Below are 26,912 nucleotides of genomic sequence, written 5' to 3' on the forward strand. Positions count from 1 at the left end.
AGCGAGGGTAAGTGTGACCACGAGACTCGGCTCCAGGGCTGTTATAGCCCACCTGGCTGCACCAATCACAACATTGCATCAAAGCTTGGAAGCCGTGGAATTAGCCTGGGTCTGATACATCGTGGCCCTAAAACCCGGAGATGGGACGTTTTTGCTCTACTGGCACCCGCTATAGGGCAAGGTCGGTCTGAAATACCACCAATATGGCTAGTCCGTGCATGATTAGGCAGTTCTAGTCCCGGCGCTGCACGAAATCCGTCCTAGCGTCTTGGGAAACACTCATATTTCTTTATTTCCATTTTACCATTTTCTCCAATATGTGTTTCGATCGCAAAAACTGGGGAGAGCTGCTAGCTCAAGCTACCCAGCCAAGACATCAATTCCCATTAACCGGTTAATATCACAGCTTATTATCCCAGGATGGCAAATTTCAGTTGCTTAAAAACTCTGGGGGAGCCCCCCTACCTCCACATTCCTCTGCTTTGTTGTGTCACAAGCTCGGTGGACAGCTCACCTTTCTACCTAAATATTTCACACACTGCGTTCGTCTAAGCAGACTCTACAGACAACATGGGTATCGCTGTCGGCGCATCGACTCTGCAGTCCGATGTGGACGCGACTCAAGCTTTAAAGCCTGAGTTGCAGAAGGTTAACTGGTGGCAAGAGCCTGGTCTGCGCAAGCTCTATTGCTGGGCTGCTGTGCTTTGTGTCGCTTCTGCTACTACTGGATACGATGGGTAAGCATTCTAGCTCTTTGGTTGGATACGCATAGAGCTGACGGGGCCTTGTGCAGAATGATGCTTAACACCTCCCAGAATTTGGACGCATGGCAGGTGTACTTCGACGCTCCCAGTGGCGCCAAGCTGGGATTGATGAATGCAATTTACCAGATTGGTAGTCTTCTCAGTTTCCCTTTCGTGTAAGTTATACTGCACCAGATACAATGGAAGCGCGCTGACTCGAATAGACCCTTCATCGCTGATCGATGGGGTCGCAAGGTTCCCATCATGATTGGATGTGTCTTGATGATTTTTGGTGGCTTGCTCGGTGCATTCTGCAAGAATTATGGAAGTACGCTTGGCTATTTTATATCCCCCGGATGTCGGATCATTACCTTTACTAATGCTATTTAGTGTATGTCGCCGGTCGATTGCTCCTCGGCTTCGGTAATAGTCTGGCGCAGATGGCATCCCCAGTCCTACTCACTGAAATCTGCCACCCCCAACACCGCGGAAAGGTCACCACTATTTACAACTGCTTGTGGAATTTAGGCGCACTAGGTATGCATCCTTCTGGCCGGCCTCCGGACCCTGGTGTGCTGACTGAGTCTAGTTGTCGCATGGCTTGCATGGGGAACGATGTATATCCCCAACGATTGGTCATGGCGCAGTTTGACCATTCTCCAAATCTGCCCCGCTGTCATTCAGATCGTCTTCATCTGGTGTAAGTTCCCATTTTCCCTGTATTGGGTTGAATCTAGGTGGTTAACCATTATTAGGGGTCCCGGAATCTCCTCGTTGGCTCGTCTCTAAGGAGCGGTACGAGGAAGCATTGGACATACTTGCCTACTACCATGCAAATGGAGATAAGAACAACGCCACCGTTCAATTCGAATACCGCGAGATTAAGGAGACTATTGGCTTGGAGATGCGGTTCCAGAAGAACAGCAGCTACTTGGACTTCATGAAGACCAAGGGTAACCGTTACCGTTTGGCACTTCTGATTTCCCTGGGAATCATTTCACAATACAGTGGCAATGCCTTGTTCAGCAACTACACCAATCTGATCTACAACAGCATGGGTATCACCGAACAAACCAAGAAGATTCCTGTTCGTGTCCCCATGCCCTCTTTTAAATGGACCCCCTTACTAAAGTTTCATAGCTCAATGGTGGACAAACCCTACTCAGTCTGGTTGTCAGTGTCTCAAGTGCATTCTTTGTTGACCGAGTTGGACGCCGACCTCTTTTCCTGGTTTCCACAGTTGGTACGTGTCATCATTCCGCGATAAATTTACCGAGTTACTGACTTTATTCTCCCAGGCATGGTTCTCATGTTCCTCGCATGGACTGTCGTTTCCTCCGTCTTCGAGAGAACCCAGGATGTCAAGACTACCGGCTACCCACAAGTCGTCTTCGTCTGGCTCTTCTCTGTGTTCTACGCCATTGCCTGGTCGGGTCTGCTTGTTGCCTACGCGCTCGAGATCTTGCCCTATCGCCTGCGCGCCAAGGGTATCATGATTATGAACCTGACGGTGCAGGCATCTCTGGTTCTCGGAAAGTAAGTTGCCCTGAATATAGATCTGCTTTTTGGACAAAACTGACCATCCTAGTTACACCAACCCAATTGCGTGGGAGAACCTTCCTCACCACTGGAACTTGTCGCTGATCTACACCGTTTGGATCTTCGTCGAGCTCTGCTTTGTCTACTTCTTCTATGTTGAGACACGGGGTCCCACTCTCGAGGAACTGGCTAAGATCTTCGATGGTGATGATGCCCAGGTGGCGCATGTTGATCTCCAGCAGGTCGAGAAGGAGATCGAAATTACCGAGAAGGAGTCGCCTGATCATAGGGAACGTGCTTGATTGCGTCGTTGTGAAAAGATATCCAAAGGGCAAATTTTGGTGCCGATTGTCGTCAGACAATAATATATTGCTGGTTACTCACGAATTAATTTGATAACACTTTTCTTGATTGCTCCTTGATATCTGCAGGCGAGAAGGGTACACATGGTATGGATATTCACCGTCTAGCTCTCCTCCTATTCTGTGTTACAATATGATCTATTTGAGAGGGAACGATGTTAAAATCTTCATATTCAGAACTCCTAATACTCTTTGTGGATGTCCTTTTTGTGTGTTTTTGTAATTGAATACACGGGGTCCGTCAGTCCAGAATTAGCCAGTCAAGCATCGTTCCAATTTTGATCCACTCGTGATATGCTCCATTGATGCACCACTTCTCCCCGGAGCAACCCGGTTACAGCCCCGAGTCTATTGAGAATTAATGAGGCCGAATCCACAAGGCCGAAATCTCCCGCAAGGCTCATCCAACCGGTCAGTGATTCACTTGCCAATTGATTGGTTGGTTTCGAGGTTCGCGTTTCCAAACCAGTCCTCTTACATTGGACAATCAGAAATTTTTTGGCGTGCTGTTATCTGGGCGGATACTAGTATGTGCATAAATCGAGAAAACCTTTCCGGCTAATATGTCAGTCTTTAGGGCGTGTTACATAGCCCTCTTCCACGGGAAATTGCCAAGCAAGGATAGTGTTCCACACCCAGACAGGACACTATCGGGTCTAGGCCGAAGGACGCGACTGATCTCTTGCACGATGACGGGAATATCGACAGAATCAAGATTACCCCCAATTGCCCGCCATCGTCCAACGTTTGTCTGTTCGTCCATGTATGTTGGTCGTCGTCGAAAATTTCGGGGGCGAGCGTTAGATCCTGGAATGCGTTCTCCGTAATTGAGGCCAACTCGGACCGAATATGCTTTCCGCCCCTAGTCCAGTTAGCGAATATGATACTCTTATTCAAACGTTGTGACTTGCTTTAGTTGGTATACATATCAGTACGCGTCGATGATGGCTATGACGATTTCCACACCTAGGATGCATGGATCGCACTTGTCCCGCAGCGCAATATGTGGGAAGGGGTCTTCCTCATGCTGATCAATCGGTATTGACTTGAACGACCAAAGACGTGGACTATACGGAGCTATACCTTCTAGTCAGCCTCGGTCCTCATATGTAGAGGGTAATCTCTCTCGTACCTCTCCCTAAAATCTCGCTTGCTAGGCGGAGAATAGAGATTGAGATTCATGTTGGACAGGTTGATTCCGGTGTTGTGAATAGGAACAGACAAACCAGTGCTCATAGGCACCAGTAGCGGCGGTAATGCCTCGAGCAGAATTATTTGTAGACGCACATGGAAAGTGAGAATTGAAGAGGAGGATCCACTCCATCACGGTGTGTAGAATGGCAGGTTTAAGTAGGAATAGCAAGTATTCTACGTAGAGAAATCAATGAGTGTGCCTTCCCTGTCCAGGTGGCCGCTCCTTCCCCTTTATAGTTGCCACTCGCCTCAACTTCCCTCGATTTCCCCCAACTTCGCAACTTTGTAACTTCATCTTCCACTCTTTCATACATAATCAACTCTGTTATCATAACCCATTGATATCAGCGTCTCTGATTCCAAATACTTTTCTTACCATCAACATGCGCTTCCACATTGCGGCCCTTCTGGGCGTGGCCCACTTGGCTTTTGCTGCTCCGTTTCTGAATGGGTCGACTCGCCGTCTTCCGGATGGAATGCCTAATCCAAGCCCCAGTGAGCTGGAGACGATTGAGTTGAATGCACACGGAACTCTGCCAAACGGACCTCCTCCCGTTGGTATCAGCGAAGGCGGAATCACCAACCTCAAGCTTATCGCATTCAACGAACTGTTTGAAGTTGCCTTCTTCGATCAACTGATCACAAACATCACCGACAAGGCCATGGGGTATCGCTTCACTGATGACGAGGATTATGACTTTGTTTTGAACGGCTTGAAGGTGATTCTGGCTGTATGAGATGATATACCCGTGTCGCTCGGTGATATTTGCTAATTTGACGCAGCAAGAGGAGCTCCATGCCCTGGACGCCAACAACGCCTTGGCCCATGTTGGCATTGACCCAATCGAGCCTTGCCAATATACTTTCCCGGTTCATGACTATGATGCAGCCCTTTTGCTCGCCACCACATTCACAGATGTAGTTTTGGTAACCCTCCAGGACGTCGTGGAGAGATTTGCTCTCGGCGGTGACTTCGCGCTGACACGCGGGATTTCTTCCGTTATTGGCCAGGAGGGAGAACAGCAGGGTTGGTTCCGCGTCATGCAGGGCAAGGTCCCTAGTGAATTGCCTTTCTTGACGACCAGTGATCTCAATTTTGCCTTCACTGCTATTCAAAACTTTGTCGTGCCCGGGACTTGCCCCAACATTGACTCCATTCCGCTTAAAACTTTTGCACCTCTCAACGTCATCACGCCCCCGGCCGGCGAGACCAAAAACATCAAGGTTTCCTTCGATGATCCCGATGGGATCGATGAAGACACGCTGTGGCTCACTTATATCAATCAGCGGAATCTGCCGATCGTGGAACCTCTCCGAATTATCTCGAAGGAAAACGGCACGATTACTGCAAAAGCTTTGTTCCCCTATGAGGCACATGAGATGAACGGCTTGACCATCGCCGTGGTGACCAAAACCGAGGGACCATTCCCAAATGCATACAGTGTGGCGAACGAAACTCTCGCCGGACCTGGCCTTTTCATCATCAACTAACTGGTCGAACAATATCTTTAATTGCCGCTGGCAGATTACTACATACGCACCTCACTATCATTAGCCCTGTGACTTGAGCACAAGTTGTACATGTCGTCAACTCGAACTAGTTCTAGTCTTATTCTTCTTGTCAATAAATCAAGCTCACGACTTCCTAAACATAAGTGCTAGTATTCACGTATGAAGCTTATTATTTAAATGACAGACAATTCTCAAGTACAACTCCCATCCCCATCCCCAGGAGTATATTACACCCAACCCGATCTCACATCTTCCCCTGTACAGGGGTGGAGTATATCACACAAAACCCCACTTCAAAGCTTACCCTGACCAGCATTAGCATTGACACTGGCAACTACAGAAGTGTAAGCCGCGGCAGACGCAATGTTCTTTCCAGCGAAGTTGACCAAGAACGCGGTATCAGCCTTTCCACTAAAGGTTCCGGAAGACCCGAATCCATTGACCTGGCAGACCCGACCAAGAGAAGTCTGGCAAAGAGCATTGGTGTTGGTATCCGGCGAGGAAAACAACTGTCCAGAAATCGGTGTCTCAACAGCAGCAACAATGTTCTGGAACACATTGCCCTCAGCGAGAACGTATCCGCCAGAGCCGATCTCGAACGCGTGGCCGGAGTTCTGGTACCAGTAGTTGTTGACCTGAGCATATGTGTTAGTTTGTATTCTTATTTCCAAAATAGAAGTAATCCCAAGAGAGACAGAGCTTGTCTTCCCAAAGAGAATCAATCCCAAAAGAAAAGGGTATAGCCAATCCACTTACAGCATGCAAAAGAGTATTTCCCTGAACCTTGGGCGCGCGTCCACTGGTATGGTAGATGTAGTTACCCTTCATGGTAACGAGATCGCTGGATCCATCGAGGTAGACGCCCCAGTAGTGGTATCCGTTGCAGGTGGCGGAGTAGTCGCTGGCGCCGTTGATGAAGCTGTTAGAGATAGTGACGCGCTTGGAAGCCTCGGTGCCGAGCACGATGTGCTGGCGGGAGATGCGGGCGGTTGTGACGTGGTCGATCCAGACCATGTCGGCGTTGTTGATGGTGATGGCATCACCACCCCAGACGTACTTGGGGTTGATGTCGGTGATGGCGATGTTCCTGGCGGGTGGTTAGTTGGGATTTGGGGTTTGGTTTGGGGCGTTTTGTGGGCTGCAGATGGTAGTATCTGCAGGCTGTCTCTTACTGGATGATGACGTTGTTCGCACCGCTGACGATTCGGAGACCCTTGCCCTTGATGACACCGGCGGTGCCGCTGCCGATGATGGACTTGTTGGACTTGACGGTGATGCCGAGGGTGCCGGCGTTGTCACTGGGAGCGGTCAGTCAGTATGGACTCCGGGAAGGGAATTGATTTGAATCAGGGGTTGGGGTTTGGAGGGTGTACGTACTAACTGACAGAGACGGAGGGCGCGTCCGGCTCGTAGTTGTTGCACCAGTTGTTCTGGTTGATGGCAACCTGGCAAGCAGAGGCAGTACCCCAGGGGGCGCAGCCGGTTCCGGTGGAAGTTCCCTCAGTGCCGGTGAAGTCGAAGGTCTTAGACAGGACGATCACACGGGGAGAAGAGTCACCCAGGTACGAGACCAGCTCGGCTGTGGTGCTGGGGTAGACAGGTGTGGCAGAGCCACCGCCAGTGACGCCCTTGGCGAAACCCTCTGCTGCGCCAGAGACACCGACGGCAGCGGCTCGCACTGCGAGTGCTGCAAGGATGGCTGTGATCTTCATGATGGGACCTGGATGTTCTACCTAAGATTTTGAGGATTGGAGTGGTTGGGATGAAGAGCTGAAGAAAACCATGTTGGGCGCGGTCGACGTGATCTTATATAGGAATAAGCAATCCAATGCAGATAGCTCTCCGAAGCTAAGACAAGCATGTTTGGAATTTGGCTCCGCACCCGGGTAATCTCCGTCTTGAAGAAGCCGACGTTGACCCGGCCAATACCGACCGAAGCCCTAGGCAATGGATTTAGCATGGAAACGTGGGTCCCATGTCTGACCGGTAGCGTTGGTGTCCACAATTTTGCGGAGAAAACCAGCGAGTTGTACTATGTAGGGGTAGATTTGGATAAGATTCCGGCGGAATAATTCTAGACGCGTGATATGGGGGATGATAGATACACCAATGGGATGTGCTTTGGGATAATTCGTCTTTAAGGCCCTCCGTGGCGGAACGGTATCTTGTGGGATAATTCATGTACAATCTCCTCCGTGACCGAATGACATCTTGCAAAGCAAATTCACGAATTAAAGTTGAGGAGCCACGGAGTCGTAAATCAGACCAGCGTTAGAGGATCGGCACCGGTGCTTGAAGATGTTTCACATCTAGTATGTTCTCCACATCTGTAGCTGCTTGGAGCAGGTTTGTCAGGCGTTGTCTTCGGACTCTTTACTCAGATGAGCGTGGTCTCCGAGGTCCAATCTGAGTCTCTCCTTTTTACACTCTGGAACGTGGTCTGTGTTCGCTTTGCTGATTTCTGTGTAGAGCCCAAGGGGGTCAAGTGTGAGGTTTGGGGAACAATAATTTCTCCGTCTTGGCGAACGGAGTGATTTTCCTCTGTCGATCTTTATCGGAGAGTTCGTTTTACATCAATGAGGATCATGTAAATCACAGTCTAAATTGTAAGATGTGAAGATCAGGTCGGTTCCTGCAGGTGGGCCCCAGGTTGATCCCAGTATTACATCCCAGTATTACCCACCAGAGCTATCAGATGGTATCTACGGAGTAGAATCGACGTAATTTCGGGGATTTGCTGGAAAAACATCAAGTACATAAATATACTAAGCGTGTTTCATCTAAAGGCCAATAATGCTGGACAAAGAAAAGGGATGAAAATCTCTAAATGAATTATATTCATTAAAAATGTGTAGTCTATGTAATGATGTGTGGTATACAACAAGAAGCAAAAATGTTCACACCGCTATAGCCATTTCAAAAGATGACCCAAATCTCTCCTAGAAAGCGACGGGCAGGGGACGCTCGAGGTAGCCACGCCACTGAGGGAGTGCACGGTCGCCCTTGGCGCCTTGACTCTTCTTCAGATCCTCGATAGCACTGGCGTACTTGATCAAGGTGGCCTCGGAGAAAGCAGTGTTCACAAGGGCAAGGCCAAAGGGCATGCCCGAGACATCGCTGACGCCAGCAGGGAGAGTGATGACAGGGTATCCAGCCTGGGCGGCGATCTCAACACTCTGAGCGACATCGGGAGGCACAAGGAGACCGTCAAGAGTAACGTTGCCCTGCTTCAGAGCAGCATCGATACCCTCCTCACGGGTAGTTCGCTGGCAGAACTCCAAAGCCTGGAAGTAGGTCTCATCCATCACACCCTTGGACTCGAGGGAAGCGAGGAGACCGTCCTGGCCGGAGCCGAAGGCAGGGTGAATACCAGGCAGACCACCCTCGGAGCCGTAGTTATCGATGTTGTACTGGACGAGGTCCTCGACGGAGCGGACGTTAGTGTTTTCGACCTCGGAGAGGTAGTCGCGCAGGTTGTTGTAGAAGTCAACCTTGATGTAGGAGTACGAGGACTCGTTGGAGTAACCGCGGGTGGTGCCATAATCCCAGTTCCAGCCGTCAGGCGAGACAATCTCCTTATAGTGGGGCAGCTCGGTGCCGTTGATGACGGTGGCACCGGCGGACTCGATCAGCTCGACCAGATCCAGGAGCTGGGCGATTTGGTCGGCGTCGCCGAGGGCCCAGAAGGATTCCCAGGGAATACCGAAGACAGCGCCCTTAAGAGCGGTCTGGTTGCTCAGGAACTGGGCGTAGCCACCGACGGGGGTGAGACCCTCCTGGGCGGAGGTGTAGTTGTCACGGGCGTCAATGCCGTAGATGGCATCGAGGGCGTAGACGGCATCACGGACAGTCTTGCCGAAGGTGCCGACGGTATCCTGGTGGGTTGACTCCGGGATGACACCGGCACGGGAGGTCAGACCAACAGTGGGCTTGATGCCAACAATGGAGTTGCGCTGAGCGGGGTTGATGACACTGCCGTCGGTCTCGGTTCCAAGAGCAATAGGGACCAGGTTGGCGCCGACAGCGACACCAGAGCCAGTGCTGCTGCCACCGGGGTTAACGGTGAAGTTGTAAGCACTGCGGCACTGACCGCCACGGGCGCTGAAGCCTTCGGAGTAGTTGTTGGAGCGCATATCGGCCCACTCGCTCAGAGCAGCCTTGCCGAGAAGCAGAGCACCGGCCTTGCGCATGCCGTGAACGACATGAGAATCACGGGGCACGACGTTGCCGAGCAGAGCCCAGCTGCCGGCAGTGGTCTCCATACGGTCCTTACTGGCGATGTTGTCCTTGACAATGAAGGGGATACCGTGAAGAGGACCACGGACAGTGCCATCAGCACGCTCATCATCGAGCATCTGGGCAATGGCGAAAGCATCCGGGTTCACTTGCAGGATAGCACTAGCAGGACTGTTAGTCAACAATTCTATGACAGGATTTCAACATGACATACTTCAAGTAAGGCTGGGTCTGGTAGACACGGTCCATGTAGCACTTCAGCAACTGGACGCCGGTGAAAGTGCCAATCTCCAGCTCGGCCTGGATCTGATCGATAGTAGCCTCCTCCAGCTTGAAGCCGTGACAAGGGCGCATGGCGAACTGTGCAGCACCATCGGCGCCCAGACGAGGGAAGTCATAGAGGTAGGGATCGGTGAGGATCTGGGAGTCGACCAAGCAGTCGGACTCCTGAGCAACAACGGAGCTCACCAAGGCGAGACCGCTCACCAATGTCTGGAATAAAGGTGCCATGATAGGAATTAGACTGAAAAACCCCGCCAAAAAACCATGTGGCAGAAAAGCCAATATTTTGGGGGAGTTCGTGTTGTTATACTCCCGACGATATACCGTGGAACCTTGCGGCCCCTTCGCGTGACTAATCACCACCAATAAGCCCGCATTCCCAAGACATTTTCATATTTTCGCTTTCAATATTTCACACTTGCTTTAGGCTCCTGTTTTTCAATTCTATCTGCTTTGAACGGTTTTCTCTTCGGTCTAAACCCATTCCATCCACTATATCCGCCAAACCATTGGGGTTAGTGGCGTTGTTCAGCAGAAATATTCATGAAAAATGTTCAAATTGACCAAAATAGCCTTTCATCTACCTTTTTAATCAACCTTCGGTATTAATTAATCTGTATTCTAGCGCGAAATATACCTTGGTGGTCGGCTATGGAACCGAGACCACCTGCCTAAAACTGCACGTTTAAATGGATCCGAAGACTCTGCCGACCCCATCGAGTACCAACGGAACCGAGTTGCGCTCCGTCCGATCGATCCCGATCCACAGTAGAAGTCTTTTGATTGGCTGCCTTTGGCGGATTCTGCGACTAGCTCGGGTTAGCCCGGCCATTGCGCCGTAGAATTTTGATTGATAAAAAGTGTAATATAGCGACGGGGCCGATGAAATCCCAGAATATCTAGAATACTGTGGAAAAGCACGCTTAGTGTCAATTCGCGTGCTAACCGATTTTTCACCCACGTGGAAAAAGCAGATCGCATCAATTTTGCTCTTAGTTTGGTTTTAATTTAGGTACTGCTCTACCTAGGTATATTCTGACATATGACAGCTGTCTATTTGATTTATATATTATTTCGGATTATTATACCTTACATACCTATGTGGGTAACTACCAGAGTGAGTTAATTCATGGAACTTCTCCACAAATTTCGATTGTGCCCCGAGTCGTGGTTCCGAAGGTTTATATGTTTGGTACATGATTCTCGTTGGTCACTGGCATCGTATCCCCTTGGAATTATTGAAAGTAAGACCCGCTTCTACTTTCCTCAAGGGAATTAAGAAAATCATACCATTTCCAAGGATTTAGTTTCCTTGGGATAATATACCAGACCTTGTCCCACTTTGATATCATCACTTTCCTTTATACCTGATGTGCAATGTCTCCTTGATCTATATCTTTACTAAATCCTTCCTAATTCCGATCATGTCACTCGTTTGAAATATTCAATGATTATCCCCGACGATATCCTTGCTGCAGATGCAGCAGGGAGAATCCCCAGCGGGGTTTCCCTCGAATACCTAGCACAGTCCCGCGATAGCTCCGCCATCGTGGGAATCATTTTCATGATATGCTTCACGGGCCTGTTGATGATTGTACGCCTATATGCCCGCGCATTCATTGTGAAGAAGATTGGTTTGGACGATGCATTGGCCGTCCTGACATTGGTAAGATCATACTTTTCACCCCAGATCTGCAGTGCACCGCAATCGAGCCGCCATACTATGCATAATTACGAAAATATATCCAGCAACTAACCCTATCGCAGATGCTCTACATTGCCTTTGTCGCCCTCTCTATCGCCCTAATCAACTTGGGAAGCGGTCGCCACATCGAATACATCCAATATGTGCTATCACTTCCCACAGTCCGCGAGACCGAAGTCCTAGACTTCGTCGCCCACATTCTTTACACAACGGCTCTATTCCTATGTCGTCTCTCGGGTCTAGCCTTCTACTACCGCCTCACAGCCCGCTCAACAAAACTCCACCTGAGCATCATCATCGCCGCACCGCTCCTTGTCGCCGCATACCTACCCCAGCTCTTCCTCCTGATCTTCCACTGCAAACCAGTAACAGGGCTCTGGCCATATGAATGGCAGGTCGAGCCAAAGACCTACACATGTCTCTCATGGGGACTCGTGTACTCGGTGAACTCGGGGCTATCTCTCGCATGCGACCTGCTGATGTTCGCGATCCCGGCCGCACTCATCAAGGGACTGCACGTCTCCTTAGAAAAGAAGATCAAGCTATCGATTGTGATGTTCCCCGGTGTCTTGTGAGTAACCTCCCCGCCCAAATCTAGTTCCACGAAGCTAACACCACACAGCGTAATCGTAATCTCCTCAATCCGCGTCTGGCTCGTGGCAGAGGGCCAATGGAACTCCGACGGCAGCTGGGCCTACAATCCGATGATGTGTGTCGAGAATGCCGAGATCGCTGCAACTCTAGTCGCGCTCTCAGTTCCAGCGCTGAAACCCGTCTTTGGAAACCTGTTCGCACACTTGACTGAGTACACTTCCAGTCACACGCGCTCGCGCTCAACAAAACTGCACAGCCTCGGTCATTCCAAGACTATTGGCAGTGCTGCGATATCCAGTAATCGGGATAGCAAGCGTCTCATTAACTGGTCGAAGATTGGGAAGGATGATTATGAGATGATGCCTTCTGAGGTCTCGGTTTCGAGGGATATTAGGGGTGGGTCGAGGGGGAGTGATCGCAGTGGGGAGGAGGAGAAGAATAATGGTTCGCAGAGTCCCGGGATTCGGGTTACGAATGAAGTTAATATTAGTCGTGGGCAGGAGGACAGGGTTGAGAAGCCTGGGTCTAGAGAGAGTTAAGAGGTGGTTTCCTCTTTTGGTTACATATATAGATATATACTGGACTACCTAGGTAGACTAAACTACTTACGTCATGTTAAAAGTATTTCTTTGTTAGGATATCCTACGCGCCCTCCATATATGGCATTGACTGTCCCTTTTTCTTTCTTTCATGAGAACGCTTCTATATCCACGGATAGTAGCAGAAAGGTCATATGAACAACCCGATCATTTACTTTGGAGTGTTAGGCATGAAACGAATAATGGAAGCATTATATACAAACCTCGGGTTTTCCTTGGTTGAAAGAAAGACCTCGATGTCTTGATGTTTGAGAATGAAACTCGCAATTACTCCCTCGCCGCTGTCCAACAGCTAAGCGCTATTTTTGGTCGTTTCAATAACAGCAGTGTGATATATACAATACCTGGACCAGGAGTATCTGGGGAAAAACATAAATAGAGCGTTCTATCTCGATCGTTACGCATATCACCATCTTCAGTCTCGTCTATCCTCATCTGAGCCCAGTTCAAGTTATCAAACTCGCCTACTTTAGTATTTACCTTGTTGCCGACATCATGGCTCCAAGAGCTGATCCCAGTAATCAAGCTGCTGACTCTCAAATCAGCCAATCACCTCCACCCAACCCTCCACCCCCATATCTCAGAGTCCCCTCGATACATCCATAGCTGAACTTGTGTCCTGCTACGGGAAAAGTCACATCCACTTCCCAAAAAACCTCGAAGAGTATTACCAGCTCGACTCGGCGAAACTCGACAGTCTAATCGTGTTTTTCCAACAAATCCGTCCCCAAACCACAGAAACTAGACGGTATCCCACGATTGTTGATCCATGGCTCACCTACGATTACAAGGAGAGGATGTGGTATACAGACGCCATCGATATTGAAAGCAAGCGCTGCCGGTTCGGGGAGTTTATCGGATTAACCGACGAGCTCGTGGATCCCAGTCTTCCCAATCCGCGAAGATGGCATGCGGAGCGTGACGTGCCGCCGAAAAAGCCCTCTGATGAAACCCCCTCCGGTGCAGGTGTTGTGCAAAGACCAAAGATTAGACGTCATAAACGAAAAAGCTTTTTCTCGCGGCTTGGTTTCGATAAATAAATGGCGTTGGTAATTTCATTTTGGGGGCCGTTGGGGGCGTTACCTAGTGCGGCGCTTAGTTTGTTTTAATAGTGAGACATATAATGGGTTTATGTACTTTCTCGTCTGAGTGGTATGATGATTCGGCGCTTATACTCTCTTGGTCCGAGTTATTGTGGGGGTCATTATGTTGTATACTCCATATGTGGATAAATATTTGCGTTAGGAAGAATGCTGAAAGATGAAGCTTATGTATCCCGTTACTCGCTCTTCTCCTACCCTTTAAGTGGAAAATATCTCAAACAGATCCACACACTAAAAAGAGAATTCCTACTCCATAAATGATCCTACGTTTCCGGACTCCGAGGTGGAGCTTTGCCTCGTGATGTTGTCAGGTTAGCTTCACGCTTGAATACATATAAAACCGGTTGGCTTCGGCTTCGGACTGAACCAAATGCGAGGCCTCGGTCGTTCGGAATGTCATGATGAATATGATTCCTAGCCAAGCTTGGCCCCCAAGTGCAACGTTGTCATTTGCCATTCTGCACTTAACCTTTTTGGGGGTGTAGTGACTGTTGAATAATCAAGTATGGTGCTTACCAACCTATCAATTGTCGAGATGCTTCTAATCCGAAGCTGTTGACGATCGACATATTTGTCATATGATCAACATTTCCAAGGCTTGATGTATAAAAGAACAAGAACACTCGGTATCCTAGAGAATAAAACATCTACACCATATACTACATTGACCTGTCCCAGTGATCCTTGACCAAAACGTTCATAATTTCTACGATTGTTCACAATGACCCTCAAATACCTCATTACAGGAGCGACTGGAGGCCTCGGTGCCGGAGTCTTATCCTACTTTGCTGCGAATATCCCGGCATCAGAGTATGCTGTAGCGTCCTCGAAAGAGGAAAATCGCAAGCAATTCGAAGACCGAGGGATCGCATTCCGAGTAGCGAGCTACGACGACCCCCAGACATTAGAGACCGCATTCGAAGACGTGGAGAACCTCTTCTTCGTTAGCACCAACACCTTCGACATCGAGAAGCGGCGCAAGCAACATGAAAACTTTGTAATTGCAGCAAAGAAGATGAACGTGAAACATGCAAGTCACCAAACTCCCCACACAACCATCCCAGCTAACATCAACGCCGCAGGTATGGTATACATCTCTCGCATTCGGCGGATACAATTCCGACTCCAAGGCGGGTGTCCAACAAGGCCATCTGATGACAGAGGAAATGCTGAGACAGTAAGCCAAGCCCCGACCGAAACAATCCACCCAGCATCACTAACACCAGACAGGTCCGGTATCAACTTCACCTCCATCCGTGAGGGCCTGTACACAGACGCCTTCCCAATCTTCATGGGCTGGTATCCGAGCACATCAACCGTCTACCTCCCCTCCGACGGGCCGATGGCCTTTACACTGCGGTCGGAGCTAGGCGAGGCCAATGCGCGACTGATGATTCAGGGTGGACACGATCGAGAGATAGTGCTGCTCACTGCGCAGAAGACTATCACATTCTCTGAGATCGTGGATCTGATCAACGAGACGACCGGCCGAAATGTTCAGTTCGAGCTGGTTTCGCCGGAGGAGTTTGTGCGGTTGAAAGCGGCTGACGACGAAGGCGGGAAGCCGGAAGGGTTCTTCCAGGTGCTGTTGTCGTGGTACGAGAGCATTTCAAAGGGGGAGACGAGCACAATTGATCCGCTCATGGCGGAGGTGCTGGGCCGTCAACCCGTGCCGCCGCATGAGGCTATTCGGGCTCTTTTGACGGAGAATCCGGACTATGAATGGCATCAGAACTATGTTAATCGCGGTTAGTTGGTTAGTTAGTTAATGATTGACTGTAATAGTCAAAGATATTGAAATCATGATGTGACAATGTGGTAGTTTCCAATGGTTGGCATGTGAGTCGACCGGAGTAGCTGTTATCCTGTCTCGGCAACCAGACCGGGAATGGCCTTGGAGCCTGAGGCACCTAGTTTTATGGGTTTTGACTGGGGAAATCACTGATTAATGGAGGTTGGAGTAGATAAGATGGGAAGATTGATATATTTTATCAATCAAATCACATTGTTAATTCCAACTGACCAGAATTCATCACATATATGAGCATGTCGGAGTGTTATATCGGCAGTAGACAAATCCCTGATGCTCCAAGTTGACGCCGTGTCCGCCCGAGGCTTGTAAACACCTTCGATCTTATTGGCTAAGACCCGCTGATGTCAGCATCTACACACCCGACCCGTCAAACCCGAGGTTACTAGGCGAAGACACTCCTTTGGACTTCATTTTGTTGTTGAGGATCTTTGGTTTGTGAAACTCGACTTCGTCGTCGCTACCTTCACAACTTTGAAAACTCTCCTCTCTTATTTTGTCTTTCAGCTATCAATCCCGTTCTCTCCACCTCCTCCACCCTCTCTTTCCTCTTCACCTCGGTGTTTTTCACATTTCCGATCACCCGCCATGGCCTCCCTCCGTACCACTTCGCGATTGTTCGCGGCATCGCGGCCGATGTTCCGCCCTGCCTTCGCTCGCACCTATGCGACCGTCGAGCCTACTCCCTCCGAGCAGCCCAAGATGAAGACCTTCAAGGTCTACCGCTGGAACCCGGACCAGCCCAGCGAGAAGCCCCAGATGCAGTCCTACGACCTCGACCTGAACAAGACCGGACCCATGATGCTCGATGCGCTTATCCGGATAAAGAATGAACTCGACCCTACCCTGACTTTCCGGAGATCTTGCCGTGAGGGTATTTGCGGTTCTTGCGCCATGAACATCGACGGTGTTAACACTCTTGCCTGCTTGTGTATGTACCATGACCCGCACATACGCAATCTCGAAGCATCCGACAGCTCCCGACTAAACGCTAATCCTTTGTTTGTGTAGGCCGCATTCCCACTGATACCAAGTCCGAATCGCGCATCTACCCTTTGCCTCACACCTACGTCGTCAAGGATCTGGTCCCTGATATGACCCACTTCTACAAGCAATACAAGTCTATCAAGCCATATCTCCAGCGCGATACTCCCACCGAAGACGTGAGTTATCTTATATGCCAGCTTCGCCTACGAAAACTAACAATTGTCAGGGTCTCGAATTCCGTCAATCCCCCGAGGACCGCAAGAAGCTCGACGGTCTCTACGAATGCATTCTGTGTGCCTGCTGCTCAACCTCCTGCCCATCCTACTGGTGGAACAGCGAGGAGTACCTCGGACCTGCCATCCTGCTCCAGTCCTTCCGTTGGTTGGCCGATTCCCGTGACGAGAAGACCGCCGAGCGTAAGGCCGCTCTCGACAACAGCATGAGCGTCTACCGTTGCCACACCATTCTCAACTGCACACGGACTTGCCCCAAGGGCCTGAACCCGGGTCGCGCAATTGCCGAGATCAAGAAGATGTTGGCTGTCTAGATTTGTGGATATAAAACGGAGTACCGCGGAATTTTCTTTTCTGTCCAATGCCTTTCCAGTCGCCTTTCCTCTGTTTCTCTATTTCCCATTCCCTTTTACTTTTTTTCCCGACTATTTCACGGATGTTTCTATAGGTGTAAATTGTGGACCTTTGTTTCTTACAGGAATGCACTGGTAGTCCATTCGGCTGCATGATGATAGCGCAACCTATACCTTTGTATTGTATCAACCTATCAATCTAGGTGTCTGATATCTATTTCCATATGTATCCATATATATCTGACACTATTGGTCAACACCATGGTATTTCCCTCTTAACAGATGCTAAGCGAATCCCAATACACTTATCCCTGTATGGGTTAGGCTTACTCGGCTATATGTTCTTCCCACGCTAACACCACTAGCACGCTAAACAGGCCACTTGGGCACTGCCTCCACAAATCGTAATAGGGATTCGAGCGATTACTCAACTGGGCTGTTAGCACAGTTGGTAGTGCGCCCGCTTCGCATTATTGCGAGCGTGCGGGAGGTCCTGGTTTCGATTACCAGATAGTCCACTTTGTCTTGGTTTTTTTTGGCTCAATCTCCTACATTTTTCTTGGGTTCATTTGCATTTCCCTCTTGTGGGCTCTTAAAAGTGGGCTACGAATCCAACACTCTACCGGGATTCCCATTGGGCCGGTCAAATCGTGGACTCATGCGGAGGTTGGGTATATCAGCCCAGTTATCGGCCGTGCAGTTGTACCTCGTCATCCACATATCACATCACAATCCTTTCAAACCAGGGGTGACCCATCGTCACGGGGCTTATGGACAAGGAGGATTGTGCTCGACCCGACCCTAGCGTTTGATGCGCCTGCAGCTGCACGGTGGGCAAAATCGGATAGTACTCGACGAATGACAGCCCTATATAGCACCTTAGCGGCCCCCAGGGCGTCATAATATCCAATTATGGTTGCATTTCTAAATAAGCGTGTTGAATCAGGAAAGAGTCGATTTGTACACTAACAATACATTATGCACTATCTATGCACTACCGACCTCGTGGGTCCTCTCTTTTTTTATTATCTGAACCCATGTCTCGCCCCTCCTATATAATAAGACATGGCCTGGCTCCTTTTCCTCGCTATCAGTGAGCAGGTTCGCCTATAATGGATTCCTTGACACTATACGTGTCCGTGCTGGCGTTACCGTTGGGACTGCTGGCCTTGCGCACTGTGTACCATGTGTACTTCCATCCGCTGTCCAAGTTCCCCGGTCCAAAACTCGCTGCTGCAACCTTTCTCTACGAGTTCTATTACGATGTGATCAAAAGCGGCATGTACATCTGGGAGATCGAGCGCATGCACGAGAAATATGGTGAGTATATAGATACGATATCAACATCAACCATCCAAGCCAGCAAAAACCCCCAAAATGCACAACTCACTAATACCCCATCCAGGCCCAATCGTGCGCATCAATCCACGAGAAATACACATCAGAGACTCAGCATACTACGACGAAATCCACGCTGGCGGCTCGCGCAAACGCTCCAAGGACCCCAAATACGCCATAGCCTTCGGCGCGCCCAACTCCCTCGTAGGAACAATAACCCACGACCACCACCGCTTCCGCCGCAGCCTGCTGAGCAACTACTTCTCCAAGCGCTCGGTGGTAGAACTCGGCCCGTCCATCCACGATAAAGTCGACAAGCTAATCGCGCGCTTCGAGCAAGCCCACCAAGCCGGCGACGTGCTGCACCTGGAACTAGACTTCGCCGCGCTGACCGCAGATGTCATTACCGACTACTGCTACGGCTGGAGCTACGGGTACCTGGACGGCGAGAAGGGGTCGCGGAGCAACGACCTCGTCGACGCTGTTAACGGGCTGATGGTTATGTTCCACATTAACCGGTTCTTCCCGTTCCTTATTTCTATTTTTAGGAATGCGCCGCCGAACCTGCTGCGCTGGCTGCAGCCACAGATGGCGGATTTATTTGATGTGAAGGCGAGGCTGAGACAGCAGGCTGATGATACTTTGCAGAAGCAGGGTCTGAGGAAGGTTGATTCTGAGGCGAGGTTGACTATATTTGATGCGTTGACGAGTCTGGAGGTGCCTGAAAAAGAGAGGACGCTTGATCGCCTGGAGGATGAGTCTGCGCTGTTGCTTGGCGCTGGTACGGAGACTACGGCTAGGTCTATTACTGTCGCGATGTTTTATCTCATCCACAATAAGGACATCATGGCGAAGCTGCGCGCGGAGTTGAGGAATGTGCTGGTGACACCGCTGTCCAAGGCTTCGTTGGTTGATTTGGAACAATTGCCATACTTGGTGGGTTATTGTTTCCGAACCCAGTCTTACTTTCGTTGTAGATTGCTGATTTTTGTGGTTCCCTGAACAGACGGGTGTCGTCAATGAAGGTCTGCGTCTCAGTCACGGCATGACATCCCGGTTGGCCCGTGTTTCACCGACCGAACCCATGCTCTACCAGAATTGGGTTATCCCTGCAGGGGTAAGTAAATGATACTGACTTACTACCTGTAACCTTCCGGTTCGGCTGTTGAGTGTGACACATGACGGCGAACCTAAAGCCGACTTGCCTTTTCTGGGAAATTGCTAATAATTATACATTGCAGACTCCGGTCAGTCAGTCGAACTACTTCGTCCATATGGATCCCACGCTTTTCCCCGAGCCGGAGAGATTTGACCCGGAGCGTTGGATCCGCGCGGCAGAGAAGGGGGAGTATCTGAGTCGGTATATTGTCTCATTTACCAAGGGGAGCAGACAATGTCTGGGAATGAAGTGAGTTATGCTTGTACGTCACCTCGCATGGTTTTAAACACTAAGACTTTATCTAGTCTTGCCTATGCGGAGATCTACTTATCTTTGGCACATATCGCTCGTCGCTTCGAGTTTGCGCTGTATGAGACTACTATTGATAATATCTGTGTTTATCGTGATATGGGTATTGGATGTCCGGAGGTTGGTTTGTTTGGTGTTAAGGCTACGGTGGAGGGTCTTGTGGAGGAGTAAGGTTGTGTTACTGTAGGGTGAGTAATTTTCCTCTATGATGATGATCGTGATGATTATGAGGTTGGATGAGAGTTGAGCTTGTACTTTTGTCGTGATTTTTGACGTGCGTGTTGGTTATGCAGGTATCCGTGTTGTGGGGTACGTTTCACTTGATATCTACTCGAGGTACTGCACGGCTGGATGATGACGGATATTTCATTCTAGTCGTTTTGAATGTGTTCAATTACGATCTAATGAATGCACTTGCGAAGATAGTTATTGTATCGACTCAACGCCTTTTGCCTTGGTGAAAAATTATATATACGTCTGGGGGCTAAGCAATAACCTCTCTGGTACATGACGGATGCGAGCCAATATCTAATGTTTAAGACGAATATATATCCATAGTTATGGACCCATCACAGAGTGACTTATGTACCGCCATGTCCTGCCTATCATAAGGGGCCACCCCGCAAACATCTTAGAAGAAGCAAGGAAAAGAGAGATCAAATACGATTATTGTCTATCAAAAAAGGGCATATACGGACAAACAAAGAGGTCTCAACAATGATCACCATAAAGACGATCGGCATCATAAATACATGACTAGAATTGTGGGGGAAGTGAATGAGTTCCAACTAGACCTCAATCCCGGAGAATATGTCCACATTTCGACCCACTACCTCATCAGGAATATGGGTTTAAGACAACATCAGTAGTGGTCGTGTCTTTGGTACAGTTATCGGCGGTAAAGTCCAGATCAGCCCAGTCGCTAGGCCAGTTTGTGTAAAGATTGCAAGCAGGAAGCAGTGGAAGGCGGAGGAGATCCCACGGGAGAATCAACCGGGGTAGCTCGAGCCTTGACTAGATTGTTCCCGCGCTCTGCGACAGGAAGGCCGTTCACTGAGATGGCAAGATGAGCTAAAGCGACAACCTAAGTTCTAGGAATCGCATCTTGAAATGAAGATCAAATCAAAGGACGAATGTTGATGAAATAGAGGAAGTGAATGATAAACAACTGAATTGGCATGCTAAGGATACCCTTTATATATGATTTTTATCTTGATATTGATATCCCCAAGACAGTTGGACCTGACACCACTAGCTAGCACGGGCGAATGGTAACTATTGTATAATACGACAACCACTGACCATAATAGGGCTATGTTTTAGCCAGGCATGATGAGGAGCTCAATGGTCGAAATTATGCCAAGAAACACAAGCAATATATATTTATTCACTTGTCTTTGATATTAGAATTTCTAAATATTCACCCAGAATATATTAAATAATATTAGTTTATTCACTCATAATGCTTACAGACGTATACACACGGAGTACTTCATCTAACATTCGAATGTTTACTGCGGTCTTTTTCAAAATCGTCTGGATGACCTATCATTGTAAATCCCCCCCCCCCCCCCCCCCCCCCAAAACGATGATTTATTGAACTGAACAGTAAATGATCTGAATAGTAGGCACAGGATGTTCCAATCAGCCTCCGCCCGCAACTCATCTAGCTAGGGCTGATAGCGGGATTCTGCCCGATGCAACCTAACAGACCAACAGACTACAATAATGTATGCACTATCAAACCCAAAGACACAGATCAGACCTGACGCGATCCTGCAAATATGTGACTACAACGCAGAAATCAGAAAACTACTTATAACCAGTCTCAATGCAAAGCAAGCTCGTACATATTATGGACTGATCGGCTGGCGCTGCAAGGGGTGCTTAGGGTTGCTAAGGGATACCTCCTGCGTGCCGGAATATCCCTACACATTCATCACCCTTTGAATGAGGTTTCAACGGGGTCTGATCACCTTTTTTGTGTTGGGGCAGACGTCTCCCCGAAGACATCTGGTCTTTTCCTATACCTGGTATTGTACTAGTATACAACGTAGTCTGTTATTTGTGGGGACCATCAGCTTATAGAATTTAAGCAGCAATCTGGTTAGAAAAACAATCATACTTTTGCTCTAGATTGTAAAAGCTACGTATTTTTGACTCACATCCACGAGGGAACTGAAGGGAGCTTTATGTGCGCCACCATGCCACATTACCTCATATCATCCATCCGTTAAGTTTGGACGTTTTCCCTACATAATATTGATCGTTGGATTTAACAGCATCTGACAAGCTTTCCTCTTTCCTGGGCAGGTCCCCAGGTGAGCATTCCACAAGAACCGAGCATGCGCGGCACATGGAACCCTTTGCAACCCTCCGATAGGTATTGGTGCCCTGCTATGTGGTCGTCATCCCAGCGATGTTGATCCTTATCAATAAGAGCGCGTTAAGAGCGCGAGGCATGGGAGACGCAAAACAGCAATCATAACAGTTCATACAGATCCATATACGCCTACATAAACACCATTATAACCCTGTCTCCGATCGCCAGCCAGTCCTTCCTTTGCTTTTCTGACCATCTATACTCTCTTTTATTCCAAGACTTAGGCCACTTGACCATCAAAAATGCACGTCTCATACATTTCCCTGGCGTTCTTCGCCATCGGCGCCATCGCCGCTCCCGCCGCTCCCAAGCCTGACATGGGAGGCATCACTGGCGGGTTCCCTTTCAACCCAACTGGCTCCTCTAGCATCGTGGACGGCGATGATGGATTTGACGACTTCCCCTCCGCCCTCGACGCAATGGACCAGGCATTGGCTGAGAAGGAGAAGTCCGCTGAGGCCGCCGCCCAGCACACATCGACCTCCCACCACGTCGTACTCAAGCCCACCGCCCACTCAGCCACGCACTTCCCGGCTCCCGTCGTCTCCCAGACCTCGACTCTCACCCACGCCACTACTACTGCCTCCCAGACTACTGTGATTTCCAAGGCCGCCCCTACCACCTCCCAGACTACTGTGGTTTCCAAGGCCGCCCCTACCACCTCCCAGGTTCATGTGATTTCCAAGGCCGCCCCTACCACCTCCCAGGCTCCTCCTGTGACATCCAAGGCTGCCACTACCACCGCCACTACCACCGCCGCGACTACCGCCACGACCACCGCCACGACCACCGCCACCCCTACTAAATCTCACGCGGTCATTCCCACTTCCGCTAAGGGCAGCTCTGCTTCTCCTTCCTCTAGCGCAACCCCCCCCCCTAGAGCATCTGCTCCCGCTGGCCCCCTTGGCGGCATTGTCGACGGCCTTCCCATTGTTGGAGGCTTCGTTGCCGGTCCCCTGGCTAAGATTGGTCTCCGTCGTTAAGACTAGTGTCTGCCTGATGTGATATTAGTGCGGTGTGGATTGTTGTCTTATGTATCAAATGTTGATGTTGGTCACTTCCGCTCCTTTTTTTTGGTTCTTCAGTACTTCTGGCAATGGACTGGTGGCGCTTTTATTTTTATTTCTCTGGCAATCATTCATATATCCAATGACTTTAATTTATATAATCTGTTTTGGCTCCTCTTCATACATTCTTGAATCTATGACATTATCACACAGAGTTCATCTAAGCACATGAAACATAAAACACTTCAACCTCATCTCCCTAATTCAACGGGTATCTCCCCCCAGACCCCAACCGATCAATGCACCCCTCCACAGCCTTCTGCATAGCATTGGTCGCCTCCTCCAACAGCGTCGTCAAAGGCACCTTCCCAGCCATCTCCGCCTGCACCCTCACATACTCATTATTCAACACCTTATTAATATTGATCTTGCTAACCCCACAATCAATGCACTTCTTAAAGATCTCCTCGGTAAACGGATCCGCCCCATGAAGCACAAGCCTCACCTCGCCGCCAACAGCCTCATTAATGGACTTCAACCGCTCATACTCCAACTGAATACCGCGGGGCCCATACTCTCCATGAACATTCCCGAACGCAGGCGCAAGCCAATCAATCCCAGTATCCACAAACTCCCGACTCTCCTCCGGCGTCGTAAGCAAACCCTCAAGATCAGCCGTATCAGCAACACCATCCTCACCACCCTCAATGCGACCAGGCTCCGCCTCTGTGGCAATCCCCCGCGCATGGCAGTACTCCACCAGCTCGCGCGTCAGAGCAAGGTTCTCCACCTTCTCGTAGTGCGACATGTCGATCATGATACTGTCGAACCCGCCCAGGTCCGCTGCGTACCGGATTATCTCGGGCGTTTGCGCGTGGTCCATGTGCACGGTTACGGGCACGGAGGCTTTGCGCGCGGCTTCGGCGGCAGCGTGCACAAGCAGACCGTCGGCGTAGTGGATGGCCCATGGGAAGAGGAGGATCATGGCTGCAGAGCGCTTGGCTTCGGCCGCGCGAACGGTTGCGAGGATGCCTTCCACGTTGTAGCAGCACATTGCGGGGATGCCATAGTGGTTTTCGGAGGCATGATCTAGGATGCGCAGGGCGCGGTTTTCTTGGAGGGTCATTTTTGGTTTGGGGTGGGTGTGATGGTGAGGGTGAGGGTGAGGAGCTGGTTTCGTGGGAATTGAGGGGTTTGTAGATTTGAAGTTTACTGTAGACCGGAGTCCGTAGTGTTATATAGTCTCGTGTTGTTGTCCGAGTTGGTCGCCTCACGTCCGAGTGTCGGAGTTGTTCCGGGAGTTACGTCACTTTGAGCTATTCGCCAGGGCCGGGAGTATTTATTTTGATATTAGCCGGAAAAGGATGATGCTAATGCATTTCACTCCCAACAGGTTAGGTTACATTATATTTTTAAAACACATGAGTTAGTTGCTGATACTAACCTTGGAATGAGGCGATAATGGGCTCTTCCGGGCCTATACACTTGTTGACATGGAAAACATGGGAGATTAAACCGCGGAAAGTAGATAGATGAACTTAGAGGCTCTTGATAGGTTTTATTTGCATGTTAAGCATATGTGTCGATAGCTGTATCAAATCAAATGCCATTTATTTCTTAATTAGCCATTCAAATAGTATAAAAGTGATGTTGGCCAGTCGGCCAATTCCCGAACTTCTACGGAGTACCCAAGTACCACTTCCAACAAGCACAACAAGAACCACCAGACTCACATCTACTAACCGGAATTTAAGAAATCAAATTTCAAAATCGGACCCTAGCAAGCCAGCACAACTCAGCAAAAGCCAAGGTAAACCCCTCGGACTTGCGCCGAACCATCCCGCGTTTCCCCAAACATCTTCCCCTCATAAAACCCCCACGCAGGTCCAGCCAGTTTATTTTGTTTTATATATTAACCTTTCTCCGGGGGATATTCTATCAATTGTATACATTATTTCCCTATCTTAACAACCATGTCCAAACCCTCAATCGGCTTCGTCGGCCTAGGCGCCATGGGCTTCGGAATGGCCACACATCTCGTGAAAGAGGGCTACGCAGTACATGGCTTCGATGTGTTCCCCGCTTCAGTAGAGCGCTTCAAGACCGCAGGCGGAATCCCAGCATCATCACTCCAGGACTCTGCAAAGGAAAAGGATTTCTATGTTTGCATGGTAGCTTCAGCGCCGCAAGTGCAGAGCGTCCTTTTTGGCGATGATGGCATAGTCGCAGGTAAACAACTAACCCAGTCGCAAACCAGAAATACAACTGGAACTAAGAACTAACCTACTCAATAATTTAACTAGCCCTCCCTCAAAACGCAACCCTCCTCCTATGCTCCACCGTCCCAGCATCATACGCCCAATCCGTCGCCGCAGAGCTGGCCTCCATCGGCAGAAGCGACATAGCCTTCATCGACGCACCCGTGTCTGGCGGCGCGCTCCGCGCCGCTGCCGGCACGTTGTCGATTATGGCCGGTGCGCCGGATGCCGCGCTGGAGAAAGGCCGCTTCCTGCTGCAGGAGATGTCAGACGCGAATAAGCTGTACCTTGTCCCTGGCGGGATTGGCGCCGGTAGTAATATGAAGATGGTGCACCAGGTGCTGGCGGGTATTCATATCCTGGGTGCTAGTGAGGCTCAGGGATTTGCGGCGCGCCTGGGGTTAGATGCTGTGAAGACGGCAGAGGCGATTAAGTCCAGTCCGGCTTGGACTTGGATGCATGAGAATCGGTTGCAGCGGATGCTGGATGAGGATTGGCATCCTGGTGCTAGTGCTTTGACTATTATTCTTAAGGATGTGGTAAGGGATCCAATCTTTGTGATGTTTTCTTTAGAGTTTCGGTTTCGGTTTCGGTTTCGGGGGCTGAGTTGGCTAATTGAGTTTCGATCAGGGGATTATCACGACGTCAGCGCGCCAAAGTCAATTCCCAACTCCACTTTGCTCGACTGCTGAGCAGATTTATTTGTCTGCTTTGTTGCAGGGATATGGGCCTGTTGATGACTCGTCTATGGTGCGGCAGTACTTTGCTGAGCCGATTACGAAGGTCTCCTCTATTAAGTCTGATGAGGAGACGGCGGACGCGCTACAGCTGGTGCTGGATCTGATGGAGGTGACTAACCTCGTTGCGGCTGCGGAGGCTATTTCGTTTGCGCGCTATCTCAATGTCGATTTGAAGCAGTTCTTCACTCTTGTTGGTGATGCTGCTGGTGCTAGTCGGCAATTTATGACGAAGGGATTAGAGATTATTGAGGGGCTTGGACAGAGTGCGAATGGGGGCTCTGAGACTGTGGATACTGCTACTTCTCGTCTAGAGAAGGCTGTGCAGAAGGCCCGGGATCTGCACTGTCCTTTAAATCTCGGCAATGCTGCTTTGAATGTGTTGTTCATGGCTAAGAAGTCTGGGTTAGGGGCTGAGGGGAGTGCTAGCGTGGTGAAGGCTTTCGAACATTAGTGTAATTGCGGAGAA

At 49.7% G+C, this 26,912-nt stretch overlaps 12 protein-coding genes across 12 annotated transcripts; 8 read left to right on the forward strand and 4 right to left on the reverse strand.

The window, feature by feature from the left end:
• Nucleotides 1-570: 570 nt before the first annotated feature.
• On the forward strand, nucleotides 571-2,584 carry N7471_006407 (putative MFS hexose transporter; the record flags this gene model as incomplete). The annotated part of the gene is made up of 9 exons (XM_057279126.1): nucleotides 571-737; nucleotides 794-919; nucleotides 968-1,071; nucleotides 1,134-1,280; nucleotides 1,333-1,443; nucleotides 1,499-1,830; nucleotides 1,884-1,986; nucleotides 2,042-2,279; nucleotides 2,332-2,584. 9 exons carry the CDS (start codon nucleotides 571-573, stop codon nucleotides 2,582-2,584), a joined length of 1,581 nt encoding a protein of 526 aa, XP_057138736.1.
• Nucleotides 2,585-4,221: 1,637 nt separating this feature from the next.
• N7471_006408 (putative sexual development protein (LsdA)) lies at nucleotides 4,222-5,329 on the forward strand (the record flags this gene model as incomplete). Its single annotated transcript, XM_057279127.1, has 2 exons — nucleotides 4,222-4,569; nucleotides 4,622-5,329. 2 exons carry the CDS (start codon nucleotides 4,222-4,224, stop codon nucleotides 5,327-5,329), a joined length of 1,056 nt encoding a protein of 351 aa, XP_057138737.1.
• Nucleotides 5,330-5,643: 314 nt separating this feature from the next.
• N7471_006409 (polysaccharide lyase family 1 protein) lies at nucleotides 5,644-7,062 on the reverse strand (the record flags this gene model as incomplete). Its single annotated transcript, XM_057279128.1, has 4 exons — nucleotides 5,644-5,985; nucleotides 6,107-6,437; nucleotides 6,523-6,648; nucleotides 6,728-7,062. 4 exons carry the CDS (start codon nucleotides 7,060-7,062, stop codon nucleotides 5,644-5,646), a joined length of 1,134 nt encoding a protein of 377 aa, XP_057138738.1.
• A 1,108-nt stretch (nucleotides 7,063-8,170) lies between these two features.
• On the reverse strand, nucleotides 8,171-10,135 carry N7471_006410 (putative amidase; the record flags this gene model as incomplete). Its single annotated transcript, XM_057279129.1, has 2 exons — nucleotides 8,171-9,748; nucleotides 9,801-10,135. Coding segments are annotated over 2 exons (1,794 nt in total), but the record flags the coding sequence as incomplete, so codon positions are not given.
• Nucleotides 10,136-11,315: 1,180 nt separating this feature from the next.
• On the forward strand, nucleotides 11,316-12,706 carry N7471_006411 (uncharacterized protein; the record flags this gene model as incomplete). The annotated part of the gene is made up of 3 exons (XM_057279130.1): nucleotides 11,316-11,534; nucleotides 11,636-12,144; nucleotides 12,196-12,706. The coding sequence occupies 3 exons, from the start codon at nucleotides 11,316-11,318 to the stop codon at nucleotides 12,704-12,706; spliced, it is 1,239 nt and encodes a 412-aa protein (XP_057138740.1).
• Nucleotides 12,707-14,176: 1,470 nt separating this feature from the next.
• Nucleotides 14,177-14,438, reverse strand: N7471_006412 (uncharacterized protein; the record flags this gene model as incomplete). The annotated part of the gene is made up of 2 exons (XM_057279131.1): nucleotides 14,177-14,357; nucleotides 14,386-14,438. 2 exons carry the CDS (start codon nucleotides 14,436-14,438, stop codon nucleotides 14,177-14,179), a joined length of 234 nt encoding a protein of 77 aa, XP_057138741.1.
• Nucleotides 14,439-14,590: 152 nt separating this feature from the next.
• On the forward strand, nucleotides 14,591-15,622 carry N7471_006413 (uncharacterized protein; the record flags this gene model as incomplete). The annotated part of the gene is made up of 3 exons (XM_057279132.1): nucleotides 14,591-14,899; nucleotides 14,952-15,046; nucleotides 15,100-15,622. The coding sequence occupies 3 exons, from the start codon at nucleotides 14,591-14,593 to the stop codon at nucleotides 15,620-15,622; spliced, it is 927 nt and encodes a 308-aa protein (XP_057138742.1).
• Nucleotides 15,623-16,267: 645 nt separating this feature from the next.
• sdh2 (succinate dehydrogenase iron-sulfur protein subunit SDH2) lies at nucleotides 16,268-17,213 on the forward strand (the record flags this gene model as incomplete). The annotated part of the gene is made up of 3 exons (XM_057279133.1): nucleotides 16,268-16,610; nucleotides 16,691-16,842; nucleotides 16,893-17,213. 3 exons carry the CDS (start codon nucleotides 16,268-16,270, stop codon nucleotides 17,211-17,213), a joined length of 816 nt encoding a protein of 271 aa, XP_057138743.1.
• Nucleotides 17,214-18,319: 1,106 nt separating this feature from the next.
• N7471_006415 (cytochrome P450) lies at nucleotides 18,320-20,631 on the forward strand. The gene is made up of 5 exons (XM_057279134.1): nucleotides 18,320-18,572; nucleotides 18,658-19,526; nucleotides 19,597-19,707; nucleotides 19,832-19,998; nucleotides 20,055-20,631. Exons 1-5 carry the CDS (start codon nucleotides 18,365-18,367, stop codon nucleotides 20,227-20,229), a joined length of 1,530 nt encoding a protein of 509 aa, XP_057138744.1. The 5' UTR covers nucleotides 18,320-18,364; the 3' UTR covers nucleotides 20,230-20,631.
• Nucleotides 20,632-22,683: 2,052 nt separating this feature from the next.
• N7471_006416 (uncharacterized protein) lies at nucleotides 22,684-23,424 on the forward strand (the record flags this gene model as incomplete). Its single annotated transcript, XM_057279135.1, has 1 exon — nucleotides 22,684-23,424. The coding sequence occupies one exon, from the start codon at nucleotides 22,684-22,686 to the stop codon at nucleotides 23,422-23,424; it is 741 nt and encodes a 246-aa protein (XP_057138745.1).
• Nucleotides 23,425-23,707: 283 nt separating this feature from the next.
• Nucleotides 23,708-24,574, reverse strand: N7471_006417 (class II fructose-bisphosphate aldolase; the record flags this gene model as incomplete). Its single annotated transcript, XM_057279136.1, has 1 exon — nucleotides 23,708-24,574. One exon carries the CDS (start codon nucleotides 24,572-24,574, stop codon nucleotides 23,708-23,710), a length of 867 nt encoding a protein of 288 aa, XP_057138746.1.
• An 847-nt stretch (nucleotides 24,575-25,421) lies between these two features.
• N7471_006418 (uncharacterized protein) lies at nucleotides 25,422-26,897 on the forward strand (the record flags this gene model as incomplete). The annotated part of the gene is made up of 3 exons (XM_057279137.1): nucleotides 25,422-25,677; nucleotides 25,752-26,245; nucleotides 26,337-26,897. 3 exons carry the CDS (start codon nucleotides 25,422-25,424, stop codon nucleotides 26,895-26,897), a joined length of 1,311 nt encoding a protein of 436 aa, XP_057138747.1.
• Nucleotides 26,898-26,912: the final 15 nt, after the last annotated feature.

Source organism: Penicillium samsonianum (assembly GCF_028829775.1).
Source record: "Penicillium samsonianum strain IBT 33392 chromosome Unknown utg000003l_segment0_segment0, whole genome shotgun sequence".
Classification (NCBI taxonomy): Eukaryota; Fungi; Ascomycota; class Eurotiomycetes; order Eurotiales; family Aspergillaceae; genus Penicillium; species Penicillium samsonianum.

Bases quoted from the DNA above. Each gene is read 5' to 3' on its own strand.
- N7471_006415 (XM_057279134.1), top strand. From the start codon at position 18,365: ATGGATTCCTTGACACTATACGTGTCCGTGCTGGCGTTACCGTTGGGA. The intron at 18,573-18,657 runs GTGAGTATATAG...TACCCCATCCAG, and splicing joins GCGCATGCACGAGAAATATG to GCCCAATCGTGCGCATCAAT. The intron at 19,708-19,831 runs GTAAGTAAATGA...TATACATTGCAG, and splicing joins ATTGGGTTATCCCTGCAGGG to ACTCCGGTCAGTCAGTCGAA.